The following is a 14,234-nucleotide window of genomic DNA, read 5'->3' as shown; positions in this document are numbered from 1 at the left end:
GGGTGAAGGTCCAGAAGCCAGGAGGTCCCTGCCCCACAAGGGGAGAAGAGGATTCTGGCTAGAGTGGAAAACAAGACAAGAGGATTATAGCCAATGGGAGCCAGGACTCCTGGGTTCTCTCCCCGGCTCTGGGAGGGGAGTGGGGGCTAGTGGATTAGAGTGGGGGGCTGGGAGCCAGGACTCCTGGGTTCTCTCCCCAGCTCTGGAAGGGGAGTGGGGGCTAGTGGATTAGAGTGGGGGGCTGGGAGCCAGGACTCCTGGGTTCTATCCCCGGCTCTGGGTGGGGAGTGGGGGCTAGTGGATTAGAGTGGGGGGTGGTGGGAGCTGGGAGCCAGGACTCCTGGGTTCTATCCCCGGCTCTGGGTGGGGAGTGGGGGCTAGTGGATTAGAGTGGGGGGTGGTGGGAGCTGGGAGCCAGGACTCCTGGGTTCTCTGCCTAGATCTGTGGGTGGTCTCTGCAGTGCAGCTTACCCTGTTGAACTCTCCCTGTCTCTCCCAGGGCGTGGATGGAATTCGGGGGCTGAAGGGTCACAAGGGTGAGAAGGTGAGTTCTGCTTCCCCGACCCTCAATCGCAGGTCAGACATGATGCTGGCAGCACCGCACAGCGCCCCCTAGTGCCCGGCTGGGGAACTGGTGCATGGCACGCCCTAGTGCCATGCTGGGGGAATGGCGCATAGCGCCCCCTAGTGCCAGGTTGGGGGAATGGCGCACAGAGCCCCCTAGTGCCAGGCTGGAGGAATAGTGCATGGCACGCTCTAGTGCCATGCTGGGGGAATGATGCACAGCGCCCCCTAGTGCCTGGCTGGGGGAATAGTGCACAGCACCCCCTAGTGTCAGGCTGGGGGAATGACGCACAGCGCCCCACTTGGTGCCATGCAAGGGAAATGGTGCACATGCCCCTTAGTGTCAGGCTGGGGCAATAGTGCACAGCACCCCCTAGTGCGAGGCTGGGGGAATAGTGCACGGTGCCCCCTAGCTGTGGACCCCTGACCAGGGGTCAGGAAGGGATTCCCCCCCTCCCAGTGTGTTCTGAGTTTTTTGTTTTAACTCTCCTCCCCCTGCAGCGTCAGGGCCGCCCCTGGCTAGAGATGGGACCTGGAGGGGGGGGGGGCGCTCTGTGGGGGCACCCAGCATTATCTCACCCACGGGCGTGGCTGGCTGGTCCTTGCGCCCATGCGCAGGGTGTAGCTGATCGCCGTGAGTGGGGTCGGGGGGAATTCCCCCCCTCAGACTGGCAGTGACTTGGGGGTTCTCACCTTCCCCTGCAGCCTGGGGGCGGGTCACTGGCCAGGATTATCTGGGGGGGCGTGACTCTCACTTAACCCTTTCCCTGCCATTGCAGAGCCTCGGGCTCTGGTGCCCCTCGGCCCCCCCGTTCTCAGCCCGTGGCAGGTACCAGCCCCGTCTCCTGGGGGCTGTGGCACTTCGGTCTCATTGCGGGTGTCGGGTTAGTGAGCGGGGGTGGGGGGGGCGGGGGCTGGGTTAGTGAGTGGGGGGGGTGGGGTGGGGGGGCTGGTGGCCTGTGACATACAGGAGGTCGAACCGGCTGAGTTGCTGGTTCCTTCTGGCCTTTCCTCTCCGACTGTCTGTCTGTCACCGGTCTGTCTGTCTGTCTCTGCAGGGTGAGGACGGATTCCCCGGGTTCAAGGGCGACTTCGGGGTGAAAGGAGACAGGGTAAGTTTGTGCCCGGAGCCCCCCGCCCCTCGCTGCCTGCCTGCTCCTGGCGATGCCAGTCTCACCCACCCCTGTTCTCTCTGCCCCCGCAGGGCGAGGTGGGTGTCCCAGGATCCAGAGGAGAGGATGGACCAGAAGGTCCCAAAGGCCGGACCGGACCCTCGGGCGACCCGGGTCCCCTCGGACTGGTGGGAGAGAAGGTGAGGAGCCGGGGCAGCATGGGGCAGGACTGGGCAGTGCCGAGCATGAGGGCGTGGGCCCCTGCCCATGTGCCTGTTCCCTGCCCCCCTGAACAGCCAGCCCCCACCCTGGGGCCGGATGAGAGCCAGCACCCATTAGAGGGGAAAGGCCCCGTGCCCCATTCCCTGCCCCCCTGAACAGCCAGCCCCCCACCCTGGGGCCGGATGGGAGCCGGCACCCACTAGAGGGGAAAGGCCCCGTGCCCCATTCCCTGCCCCCCTGAACAGCCAGCCCCCCACCCTGGGGCTGGATCAGAGCCGGCGCCCACTAAAGGGGAAAGGCCCCGTGCCCCATTCCCTGCCCCCGTGAACAGCTAGCCCCCGACCCTGGGGCTGGATCAGAGCCGGCGCCCACTAGAGGGGAAAGGCCCCGTGCCCCATTCCCTGCCCCCCTGAACAGCCAGCCCCCCACCCTGGGGCCGGATGGGAGCCGGCACCCACTAGAGGGGAAAGGCCCCGTGCCCCATTCCCTGCCCCCCTGAACAGCCACCCCCCACCCTGGGGCTGGATCAGAGCCGGCGCCCACTAAAGGGGAAAGGCCCCGTGCCCCATCCCCCTAGTCCCATCTCTCTTTCTCTCTCGCAGGGGAAGCTGGGCGTACCAGGTCTTCCCGGATACCCAGGACGGCAAGGCCCGAAGGTGAGCACTGTGGACGGTGGGTCTATCCCCTCTGCCCCCCCGCCCCCCATCACCCCCCTTAACCCCCATCTCTTCTCTCTCCACAGGGATCTCAGGGCTTCCCCGGATTCCCTGGCACCAATGGTGAGAAGGGTGCTCGGGTGAGTAACCCTCCATCACCCCCCCAGCATGGCTCCCCCCACCCCCGGCACAGCTCCCCCCACTGCCCCCCGGTGGAGTGGGGTCCATGTTTCCCTCCGCAGGAGGCATCCCCATGTGGGAAACTGTTGGGGGGACCTGGGGGAGGGGGCTGCAGGTTCTGCTGGGGGGGGCTGACACCCCCTGCAGGGATGGATTGGAACTGGGACTTACTGGTGGGGCTGGGTGAAGAGTGAGAGGCTGTTGGGGTGTGGGGGAGGGTCTTCTGGGGACAGGCTGGATGGGGGATGGTTCTAGGTGGGGGTGTCTGCAAAGCCCTGGGTGGGGTGGGGTCCCCATAGGGGTTGGAGTTGGGGGTCCCTGTAGAGCTGCGAATAGGGTGTCCTTGGGGGTGTCCTATGGGTGGGGTCTCTGTAGAGCCCTGGATTGGGGGATCCCTGTGCAGGTTCTGTGGGGTTGGGGAACCCTGCAGAGCCATGGATGGGGGGGTGTTTAATGGGGGCTGGGAGGGGGGTTGGTTCTGGGTGGCGGGTTCCAGGGTTGGGTGTTAGGGGTCCCTGCTGGGCCCTGGCTGGCTAAGGGGTCCCTGTGTGGGCTGGGTGGGACGTGGGGGGTCCCTGTGTGTCTCCCGTGGGTGGGTACATTATGGGTCCCTGCCGGGCCCTGGCTGGCAGAGGAGTTCTCCCACGGGTGCCCATGCCCTGGCTGTGTCTCACTGACTCTCTGTTGCAGGGTCTGTCCGGGAAGCCGGGGCCCCGGGGCGAGCGCGGCCCCTCGGTGAGTGTGGGGGAGAGGTGGGGGGTTAGTGCAGCCAAGTCTCTGGGCTCCCCCCATCCATCCTTACTCCCCCTGATCCATCTCTCCACATCTGTCCAGCCTTCCATCTGTGTTCTCCTTCCATCCAGCCCTCCGTCCTCCCATCCCTGCCCCAGTCCTCCGTCCCGATCCCCCTCGATCCCTCCCTTCTCATCTGTCTGTCCATCCTTCCATCTGTGTTCTCCTTCCATCCAGCCCTCCGTCCTCCCATCCCTGCCCCAGTCCTCCGTCCCGATCCCCCTCGATCCCTCCCTTCTCATCTGTCTGTCCATCCTTCCATCTGTGTTCTCCTTCCATCCAGCCCTCCGTCCTCCCATCCCTCCCCCAGTCCTCCGTCCCGATCCCCCTCAATCCGTCCCTTCTCATCTGTCTGTCCATCCTTCCATCTGTGTTCTCCTTCCATCCAGCCCTCCGTCCTCCCATCCCTGCCCCAGTCCTCCGTCCCAATCCCCCTCGATCCGTCCCTTCTCATCTGTCTGTCCATCCATCCCTCTGCTTTCTCCATCCAAAACCTCCATCCCCTCCTTCTCCCATCCACGTTCTCCTGTCTGTCCATCCATCCATCTGTGCCCAGTGCAGGGCCGGCCCCAGCATTTCTGCCGCCCCAGCAAAAAAAAAAAAAAAAAAGAAAGAAAAGAAAGCCGCGATCGCGATCGGCAGCGGCAATTCGGCGGCAGGTCCTTTGCTCCTAGAGGGAGCGAGGGACCTGCCGCCGCCGAATTGCCGCACGTGCTGCCCTCTCCCTTGGCCGCCCCAAGCACCTGCTTGTTAAGCTAGTGCCTGGAGCCGGCCCTGGCCCAGTGCAGGCTCCCCATCACGGCCCCTGCCCCTCCCGTGGAACCCCCCTCACCCAGTCCCCAGTGAGGTCATGCCCATGACCCCTGGGGCCAGTCACGCCCCAGCTTGACTCATACATGATGTGTCCCCTCTGGGCTCCACCCCGCCTTGGCACAGGGCCTCGGGGCTGGGCCCCTCTCTGGTGGGGGGGCAAATATCCCCCTCCACCTACCCTCCTTAATCCTCCCATCTGGGGTTGGGGGGGGTCCAGCATTCCCCTACCGGGGCTGGGGGTCATGTGTCCATCCCCGTCCTATGTGGCTGGTGGGTCCCTCCCATCTGCCGCCTCCATCCCTGAGATCCTCATGAACGCCCCCAGGGCACTGTGTGGGTCGCTGGGGTTCTGCCCCCCGGGAAGGGGCGGTTGGAGGATGGGAGGGGGCAGAGCCAGGGCTCAGACACTCACCTGCCTCTGTCTCATTCCTCCAGGGTCCCAGGGGTCAGCGGGGGCCACGAGGAGCCACTGGAAAGCTGGGGGCGAAGGTGAGGTCTGGGGCTCCGGGTCTGTCCGTCTGTCTGAGTGTTGAGTCGGGGTGGGATCAGTGTGTTGCAGGGTGAGGTCTGGGCAGGGCTCAGAGGTCAGCGTGTGTGTGGGCGTGCAAACGTGCAAGGCTGAATGTGTTCCTTTGTGTGTGTGCTTGTGTGTCCCTGTCTGTCCATGTGTGTGTCTCCTGTTTGTGTGTGTGTGTCCTGTCTGTCTCTCTCTCTCTGTCTCTGTCTCTCTGTGTGCATCTGTGTACATCTGAGTGTGTGAGAATGGGTGTGTGTGCTTGCACATCTGTGCACGCGTGTCAGTGTGTGTTGGAAGGGGACGTGCTCCTGGTTGCCTCTCACATTTGTCTCCCCCCACAGGGCACCTCTGGCGGTGACGGTCCCCATGGCCCTCCAGGGGAAAGGGTGAGTGTGAGCGTGGCGTGGGGGGGACCTGGGTGTGCACAGAGCCCTGGGCACCGGGCACCGCCCTTCGCTGCACCAGCTGGGCCTGGAACACCACTGCTGGGCCTCGTGCAGCCTGCCCTGCCTTGTGCCCATTCCTGTTCACCTCTCCAGGGCCCTGTGCGACAACCGTGCCAGGCATGGGTCACATTAGTGCAACACTCTCACTAGGCCTCTGCTCACCAACACCAGGCCTCATGCAGCCTCCCCTGTCTGAGCGTTGCTAGCACTGTTCAGCCTCTCCGTGAGCCGGCTCCAGACCTGCTGTGCGAGCTGCAGCGATTTGTTGGTGCAAGGGACCGGTCACTGCAGTGCGATGCTCGCACGACCCCAGTCACGGCTGCTGGGCCTGGTACAGTGCACAGCGCACAGCAGCCTCAGCAGGTCCCTAGTGCGAGGGATGGGTCACTTCAGTGCGATGCTCGCACGACTCCAGTCATGGATGCTGGGCCTGGCACAGTGCACAGCAGCCTCAGCAGGTCCCTAGTGCGAGGGGCGGGTCACTGCAGTGCGAAGCTTGCACGACCCCAGTCACGGCTGCTGGGCCCGGCCCGGTGCGCAGCAGCCTCAGCAGTTCCCTAGTGCGAGGGACGGGTCACTTCAGTGCGATGCTTGCACGACCCCAGTCACGGCTGCTGGGCCTGACACAGTGCACAGTGCACAGCAGCCTCAGCAGGTCCCTAGTGCAAGGGGCGGGTCACTGCAGTGCGATGATCGCACGACCCCAGTCACGGCTGCTGGGCCTGACACAGTGCACAGTGCACAGCAGCCTCAGCAGGTCCCTAGTGCAAGGGGCGAGTCACTGCAGTGCGATGATCGCACGACCCCAGTCACAGCTGCTGGGCCCGGCACGGTGCGCAGCAGCCTCAGCAGTTCCCTGGTGCGAGGGACGGGACACTTCAGTGCGACACGGCTGGCTTGGTGTAGTCGGGCTCCCGGTACAACATTGGCCTGGCTCTGGCCGTGCTGGCCTCCAGCTGGTGTCCCCGGGGCCGGGCATTGTTTTCCCTGCCCCCACAACCCCCCCTAATCTCCGCTCTGCTCTCCACAGGGACTCCCGGGCCCCCAGGGGCCAAACGGCTTCCCCGGACCCAAAGGGCCACCGGTGAGTAACATGCACTATCTACTGCCTCCCCTGCCCCTCTGCCTGCCCCCAGCCCCCTGCCGGCTCCTCAGCCCCCTCCCCCCACATCCAAGCTACCCCCCACCTGCTCCCCAGCCTCCCTGCCTGCATCCCAGCCCTCTCCCACTGCCATTCCCACCCGGCCCCCCAGCTGGCTCCCCTGCCCTCCTGACTGCTCCCCAGTTCCCTCCCACTGACCTCTCCCCCTGCCCCACTGACCTCTCCGTTTTCCTCCCTACAGGGCCCCCCTGGCAAGGACGGGCTTCCTGGGCACCCCGGTCAGCGAGGAGAAGTCGTACGTGTCTCTGTTACTGCGCTGTTGGGCTTCAGATACTTTTCTCTTACCCCTGTGTTACTCTGTGTTTCCTCCCGTGTTACACTCTGGTTCCTCCCAGGTTACACCTAAGTAACTCCAGGCTACCTCTGGAAACTCCCTCATTACTCCTCATATAGTACCTTGTTACTTTCCGATTATTCCCCGTTACTCCTTTCTTACTCCCCTGTTACTCTCTGATTACTCTCACGTTACTCTCATATTACACCTCACATACTCCCACATTACTCTCTGGATACTCCTGTGTTACACCTCACATGCTTCTATGTTACGCTTTGGATACTCCCGTTACTCCTCTTTCACTCCCGCTTTGCATTCTGGTTGCTCACATATTACTCTCTGGATACTCCTGTATTATTCCTCTCTCACTCCTGCGTTGCACTCTGGTTACTCCCGCATTACTCCTCTCTTGCATATTGCTCTCTGTTCACTCCGCTGTTACTCTTGGTTACTCCCACTTTACTAGTCTCTTACTCCCGTGTAACTCTCAGGGTATTCCCATTTTAATCCTTGTATACTGATGTATTACATTCCGGATACTCCTGCATTACTCCTCACATACTCCAATGTTAGTCTCTGGTTACCCCCACATTACTGCTCATAAATTCATGTATTACACTCTGGATTCACCATTGTTTCTCCTCACACACTCACGTGTTACACTCTGGACTCACCATTGTTACTCCTCACACACTCACGTGTTACACTCTGGATTCACTATTGTTGCTCCCCACACACTCACGTGTTACACTCTGGATTCACCATTGTTACTCCTCACACACTCACGTGTTACACTCTCGACTCACCATGGTTATTCCTCACACACTCACGTGTTACGCTCTGGATACTCCATGGTTACTCCTCACACTTTTCTGCATTGCTCCTCACACACTCCTATGTGACTCTCCACTTACACTCGGGGGGGTGGGGGGCAGAGACATCTGCCACGGCTCGTGCTAATGCCCCCATCTCTCTCTGTCTTTCAGGGTTTCCAAGGCAAGACGGGCCCCCCCGGCCCCCCGGGGGTGGTGGGACCTCAGGTAAGAAGCCGGGTGGTGGGGGGTGCCGGGGTGGGCTAGGAACGACCGTGCCTCCACTCAGCAGCTCCCCCTGGTGGTGGAAGAGGCGGGGTCGAAGGGTCTGGCCCATTCCCTGAAGGTCTCACACTGTTTCTTGTCTCCCTCTGCGCTAGGGCGCTTCTGGGGAGTCTGGTCAGATGGGGGAGAGAGGTCACCCAGGCCCCCCCGGGCCCCCGGGAGAGCAGGGCTTGCCAGGACCCTCTGGGAAAGAAGGAACCAAGGTAAGGAGCTGTGATGCTCCAGTGCGGCGCTAGAGGGCGCTGTGCTGCAGGGAGCAGGGTGGGGGACCCACCTAATCCTCCTTCTCCTTCCCCCGGCGCAGGGAGACCCCGGCCCCCCGGGAGCCCTCGGAAAAGACGGCCCGGCTGGACTGCGCGGTTTCCCTGGTGAGCGTGGGCTGCCCGGCACCCCGGTGAGTACCCCCCCCCCCCACAATGCCCCTAGCCCGTCCCCTGTGCCAGCAGGCCCTGACCTGTGCTTCTCTCCCGCAGGGCGGCACGGGGCTGAAAGGGAACGAGGGGCCGGCCGGACCCCCAGGACCTGCAGTGAGTATGATGTGGGGACCCCCACGCCAGCCCCTCCCCCAACTCCTTCCCCCCAACTATTCCCCTAGGCCCCCACCTCCCCAACTGTTCTCTAATCTCCCTTCCCTCACTCCCCCATCAGCCCCTCTCCTCCCTAACCTCCGACCTCTGACCCCCCTGATCCTCCCCCTCCCTCACACCTGATCCCGGTCCCCGCAATGTGTGTCGGGGGGACCCCGCTGTGGGGGGCAGCAAGTGACTCCTCCTCTCTCTCCCCACAGGGCTCCCCCGGTGAGAGAGGCGGCCCTGGGCAGGGCGGCCCCATCGGACCCCCAGGCAGACCGGGCCCCCAAGGGCCACCAGGCCCTGCTGGAGAGAAAGGAGTTCCTGTGAGTAGGGGGCACAGAGGGGGGAGCAGGGCTGAGTCGGATGCAGGGGGGGCTGGGAGCCAGGACTCCTGGGTTTTATCCCAGCTCTGGAAGGGGAGTGGGGTCTAGTGGTTAGAGCAGGGGGGGGCTGGGAGCCAGGACTCTTGGGTTCTATTCTGGCTCTGGGAGAGGAGTGGGGGTTGGTGGGTTAGAGCAGGGGGGGCTGGGAGCCAGGACTCCTGGGTTCTGTGCCCAGTGCTGGGAGGGGAGTGGGGTCAGGTGGGTTAGAATGGGGGGTGGGTGGGAGCCAGGACTTCTGGGTTCTGTGCACCTCACTCCCCTCTGTTTCTCCCTAGGGTGAGAAAGGTCCCATAGGCCCCGCTGGTCGCGACGGAGTCCAAGGTCCCGTTGGGCTGCCAGGCCCAGCGGGGCCCCCAGGGGGTGCTGGTGAGGACGGCGACAAGGTAAGGCCCCGTCTGTGTCTGTGTCCTGCCCCCCCACGCGGCGATGGGCTAAACCCCCTTTCTCCTCTCTCCGCAGGGCGAGGTGGGCGAGCCGGGCCAGAAGGGTGGCAAAGGCAACAAGGGAGAGCACGTGAGTATGACCCCACACTGGGGCTGATCCCCCCCCCCCAATTTCTGCCTGGGGTATCTCTGTGTCTCAGCACCGCTGACCCCCGTCTCCTTCCTTCCAGGGTCCCCCAGGACCCCCAGGTCCCATGGGCTCAGTCGGGCAGCCTGGAGCAGCCGTAAGTACCTTGCCCCCCTCAGACAGCCTCCTGCAGCACAGGGCGGGGGGGCCCTGCGGCTGGTAGCACGGGGCGGTGCTACGGAGCTGGGTCAGCCCCGTGCAGGGCCTGGGTGATGGAGCCGGGTCGGCTCCGTGCAGGGCCTGGGCGATGGAGCCCGGTCTGCTCCGTGCTGGGCGGAGGGTCCCTGACTCCTGGCAGCGCAGTGTCCCGGCCCCTCACTCATGCCATGGGGCGAGGTTCCTGACGGCAAAGAGGCCCCACATCACACTGATGGAGTGTGGGTGGGATTCCAGGGGGGTCCCGTCAATGGGGAATGGCGGTGGGGGGGAATTCCCGCTGCTCCCACAGCGCCGAGACCTCCCCTCACCCCCACCCCCACCCGCTCAGCGAGTCCCGTTTCCCCGGGGCCGCTCGGGGCCTGTCTCTGACTCTCTCTTGTGTCTGTGTCGAGGGGGCTGATGGGGAGCCGGGCGCTCGGGGCCCCCAGGGCCACTTTGGGGCGAAGGGCGATGAAGGAACCCGCGGATTCAACGGGCCGCCTGGCCCCATCGGGCTGCAGGTGAGTGGGGGGGACCTGTCATTGGCCTTGCAGGGTTGCCCCCTCTGCCCCCCATTGAGCCACTCCGGTGCCCTGGCCCCACCCCTACACCTGGCCCCACCCCTGGCCCTGCCCCCATGCTCTATAGTCCCACCTGTCTCCGCCTTCCCCCTGGACCCGGACCCGACCCGGGCCCCCCTTCCTAGCCATGGCCCCAGCCCTAGCCACCCAATCCGGCCTGCCCCATGGTACAGTTCTAGCTGGGGACAGGATTCCTTCACTTCCTGTCCCAAACTGCTGGGCAGCATGACAGTGTGACCACTGGCCAGTTGTTGCTGGGTCCCACCCCCGAGCCAGCTGTTCTGGGAGGCGGGGGAAGCTATCCCTGTGTGCCCTCCTCCCCACCTATCTGGATCCAGATGTGCCCCTCTGTCTGGGTCCCCTCCCCCCATCCCCGCTCCAGATGTGCCCCTTGCTCTGCTCCCCCCCAGCTCCAGATGTGTCCCTTCCTCTGAGCCACCATCCCATCCTGAATCCAGATGTGTCCCTCCATCTCTGCCCATCCTCCAGATCCAGATGTGTCCTAGGTCTAGGACCCTCTTCATCCCAAATCCAGATGTGCTGCCTGCTTCCCCCATCTCCCTGGATCTAGATGTGCCCCTTGATCTGCCCCCTCCCCCCAGTCCAGATGTGCCCCGCACTGATGCTCTCTGTCTCTCCTTAGGGTCTGCCGGGCCCGGCGGGGGAGAAGGGCGAGACAGGTGACGTGGGCCCTATGGTAAGTGACCCCGGCTGCCCCCATTCCCAGTCCCCCCTCCAGGTGGGAATGTCCCAGAGCCCCCCTCACCTTGTTCTTTCTCCCCACAGGGCCCCCCAGGACCACCAGGGCCGCGTGGCCCAGCCGGACCCTCCGGAGCCGACGTAAGTTCCTCCCCCACCCCCCACCCCTGTCAGCCCTGACCCGGGTGTCCCCGGAGGTAACCAGCTCTGCTCTCTCCCCCTGCAGGGACCCCAAGGTGGCCCTGGAGGCATCGGCAACCTGGGCCCCCCTGGAGAGAAGGTAGGTGGAGGCAGGACGCCTGGGTTCTCTCCCAGCCCCGGGGGGGCAGGGTGGGGCTGGTAGATTTCATGGAGTTCAAGGCCAGAAGGGCCCATTCGCTCCAGCCTGGCCCCTGGACAGCAGCAGGCAGAGAATTGCTCCCTGTCACCCTGTGCCCAGCCCCGCGACCTGGCTGGGCCGACACGTGTCAGCGCTCGGGGGACCGAGCCTGGGGCCACGACAGCTGAACCCAGGAGGGACCAAGGGGCCCCAAGGGGACCTGATCTGCTGAGCCCAGCCAGTGACCCACATCCCGCACTGCAGGGGAACGGGAAACCCCCCCAAGGGCCCTGCCTGTCTGTCCTGGGGGAGATTCCTTCCCTGCCCCAGTCTGGGGACCCCCAGCGTGTGAGCCAGACTCAGCAGCCAGACAGCGGTGTCTCTGGAGCTGCTCAGAGCACCCCCCCCCCCGTGGTGCCCCGTCTCCAGCTGATTGAGTCTCGGGGAGCAAATCCCTTCCTGACCCTGCCGCCCTGCAGCCTGAGACTGGACGAGTCACTGTCCGCGTGCAGAGCGTGCAGAGGGCAGTGCAGGCGACCTGTTCTCCCCGTGGCCCGTGAAGGGAGGGGACGGATGGGGGGACTCAGAGTCACAGACTGCAGGAGTCAAAGGGCCCCACCATCACTCGCCCAGGGGAATGTGGGGCTGGAGCAGGACTCCTGGGTTCTGTCCCAGCTCGGGGAGAGGAGCGGGGCCAGGACTCCTGGGTTCTGTCCCAGCTCTGGGAGGGGAGCAGGGCCAGGACTCCTGGGTTCTCTCCCGGCTCTGGGAGGGGAGCGGGGCCAGGACTCCTGGGTTCTGTCCCAGCTCTGGGAGGGGAGCAGGGCCAGGACTCCTGGGTTCTGTCCCAGCTCTGGGAGGGTAGCGGAGCCAGGACTCCTGGGTTCTGTCCCAGCTCTGGGAGGGGAGCGGGGCCAGGACTCCTGGGTTCTCTCCCAGCTCAGGGAGGGCAGAGGAGTGGGGTCTAGTGACACAGGGCCTGTCGAGTGCTGTGTCCCCGGGACCGTCCAGGGGGGACTGGTTGGAGCGCGGGTGTTGACGTCTCTCTCATTTCAGGGTGAGCCTGGCGAGTCGGGGGCCCCCGGCATCCCCGGGGAGCCAGGAGTCAAGGTGAGTCTTTGGGCCGCCCTGCCCCTCGCACACCCTACCTGGCAGCATGGCCACTAACCCCCCAGGAACCTCCCCCCCCGTTTGTCCCTCTCCTACCCCCCCGAGTCCTCGCCCCCACCTGGCGGCACAGCCAGGGAGGCCCCCGCTCCATCCCCCACCAAGGAGCCCCCCGAGCCTCCTTCATCCCCTCTACTGGGGCCCTGCCCCCTATGGGAATCAGTGGCCAGCTCCCCACCTCTGTCTCTTCCTTATTAAGGCCCACCCAGAGCTGTCAGCCTCCAGCCAGGGACCCCTCCTTGGGGGGTATCTCCTGTCAGGAACCCCCAGAGCGCTGCTCCCCACAGGCAAGGGCCCCTCAGGGCCCATCTATCCCCATGCCTTGGGGGGGGAGACCCAGGGCTGGGCCTGGCCTTTCCCCCACCCAGTGAGGACCCCCCCGGAGCCCCTTTCTTCCAACAGGAACCCCACCACAAGTCTGGAGTGCTCCCCTCTCCCCAGGCTGTGAACCCCACCCCAGAGACACTGGGGCCAGGACCTCTCCCCCCTGACAGGCCCCCTCCAAGAGACTCCTTCCCCCGCACACATGGGGGATCTCCCCAAGGAACACTGGGGCTGGGATCCCTCCCTTAGAGCTGACCCCCAGAGCTCTGCCCCCTACCAGGCCACTCCCCCCATCCTCCCTGTGCCCACAGACCCCACACTGACCCCCCCCCCCCCCCCCCGCTCTGTCTCCTTCCCAGGGCCCACGAGGAGAGCGAGGGGAGAAAGGAGAAACCGGAGCCGCTGGCACAGCTGGACCCCCTGGAGGGAAAGGGCCCCCCGGAGACGATGGGCCCAAGGGGAACCCCGTGAGTGACGTGGTGCAGAGACCGGGGGAGGGGGAGCCAGGACTCCTGGGTTCTCTCCCAGCTCTGGGAAGGGAGTTGGGGGCTAGTGGTTAGAGCAGGGGGGTTGGGAGCCAGGACTCCTGGGTTCTCTCCCAGCTCTGGGAGGGGAGCGGGGGCTGGTGGTTAGAGTGGGGCAGGGGGTGTTGGGAGCCAGGACTCCTGGGTTCTATCCCAGCTCTGGGAGGGGAGGGGAGGGGGGGCTGGGAGCCAGGACTCCTGGGTTCTCTCCCGGGCTCTGGGAGGGGAGTGGGGGCTGGTGGGTCAAAGCAGGGGGGCTGGGAGCCAGGACAGCTGGGTTCTATCTTCAGCTCTAGGAGGGGAGCGGGGGCTGGTGGGTTAGAATGGGGCAGGGGGTGTTGGGAGCCAGGACTCCTGGGTTCTGTGCCTGGCTGGAGGAGGAGGTGGCTCAGACTAATTCATTCCTGTCTCTTCCAGGGTCCTGTTGGTTTCCCAGGGGATCCGGGCCCCCCAGGTGAAATGGGCCCCAGGGTAAGTATCAGCCCCATGCGTTGCCCTCCAGGTCCCTGCAGTCTGGGGGCAGGGGAGGTGCTGGGAGGGAGGGTGGGGACCCAGGGGGAATGCAGCAGGGTTTGGGGCCCCCCGGCTGGGGTTTGGGGTCCCTGCCGAGGCCTCCTGCTGACTCAGGGCTTGTTTTCCCCCTCCAGGGCCAGGACGGGGCGAAGGGCGAACGAGGCGAGGACGGGGAACCCGGGCAGCTGGTGAGTGACCAGGGCTCCGGAGCGGGGCCCTGACGGGGTCCCCCCCACAATGGTTTGGAATGGATCTCCCCTGACACTTGGACTGGACACCCCACCTGTGTCCCCAGCGCTCCAGACGGGATCCGCCCCCCCCCCAGACCCCCAGCAGTCTGATCAGACTTCGCGTGCCCCCCATGCTCCAGATAGGGTCCCTCTCTGGATTCCTTTCTGTCTGACCTTCCTGACTGGCCCCTCCGACGTTCTGGATTGGAACCCGCCTCCGATGTTCCAGATCTCCCCTCTCTGACTGTACTCTGGGTTCCCCTGTTCCGGATCAGACTCCCCATCTCTGGGTTCTCATCTCCATGATGTTCTAGATCAGGTTCCCCACCTCTCCGGGTTCCCCTCTCCATGACGTTCCGGATTAGATTGTTTCTCCTAA

At 64.7% G+C, this 14,234-nt stretch overlaps 1 protein-coding gene across 4 annotated transcripts in view; it reads left to right on the top strand.

Moving 5' to 3' along the window:
* COL11A2 (collagen type XI alpha 2 chain) overlaps positions 1-14,234 on the top strand; it is a 50,675-nt gene that overhangs the window by 17,774 nt on the left and 18,667 nt on the right. For all 4 annotated transcript variants that reach the window (XM_065563906.1, XM_065563904.1, XM_065563903.1 and 1 more), the window contains 26 exons: positions 500-544; positions 1,623-1,676; positions 1,769-1,876; positions 2,501-2,554; positions 2,641-2,694; positions 3,425-3,469; positions 4,775-4,828; positions 5,198-5,242; positions 6,333-6,386; positions 6,646-6,699; positions 7,725-7,778; positions 7,931-8,038; positions 8,140-8,229; positions 8,309-8,362; positions 8,623-8,730; positions 9,066-9,173; positions 9,250-9,303; positions 9,404-9,457; positions 9,912-10,019; positions 10,723-10,776; positions 10,866-10,919; positions 11,005-11,058; positions 12,154-12,207; positions 12,948-13,055; positions 13,530-13,583; positions 13,760-13,813. In XM_065563906.1, the coding sequence (XP_065419978.1) occupies positions 500-544; positions 1,623-1,676; positions 1,769-1,876; positions 2,501-2,554; positions 2,641-2,694; positions 3,425-3,469; positions 4,775-4,828; positions 5,198-5,242; positions 6,333-6,386; positions 6,646-6,699; positions 7,725-7,778; positions 7,931-8,038; positions 8,140-8,229; positions 8,309-8,362; positions 8,623-8,730; positions 9,066-9,173; positions 9,250-9,303; positions 9,404-9,457; positions 9,912-10,019; positions 10,723-10,776; positions 10,866-10,919; positions 11,005-11,058; positions 12,154-12,207; positions 12,948-13,055; positions 13,530-13,583; positions 13,760-13,813 (1,737 nt within the window). The remainder of the gene's footprint in view (positions 1-499; positions 545-1,622; positions 1,677-1,768; positions 1,877-2,500; positions 2,555-2,640; positions 2,695-3,424; positions 3,470-4,774; positions 4,829-5,197; positions 5,243-6,332; positions 6,387-6,645; positions 6,700-7,724; positions 7,779-7,930; positions 8,039-8,139; positions 8,230-8,308; positions 8,363-8,622; positions 8,731-9,065; positions 9,174-9,249; positions 9,304-9,403; positions 9,458-9,911; positions 10,020-10,722; positions 10,777-10,865; positions 10,920-11,004; positions 11,059-12,153; positions 12,208-12,947; positions 13,056-13,529; positions 13,584-13,759; positions 13,814-14,234) is intronic.

The sequence above is a fragment of the Chrysemys picta genome, chromosome 12, assembly GCF_011386835.1.
Source record: "Chrysemys picta bellii isolate R12L10 chromosome 12, ASM1138683v2, whole genome shotgun sequence".
In the NCBI taxonomy this organism is placed as follows: domain Eukaryota; kingdom Metazoa; phylum Chordata; order Testudines; family Emydidae; genus Chrysemys; species Chrysemys picta.
The sequence above is the reverse complement of the archived record's forward strand: the minus strand, read 5'-3'. Positions and strand labels throughout refer to the sequence as shown.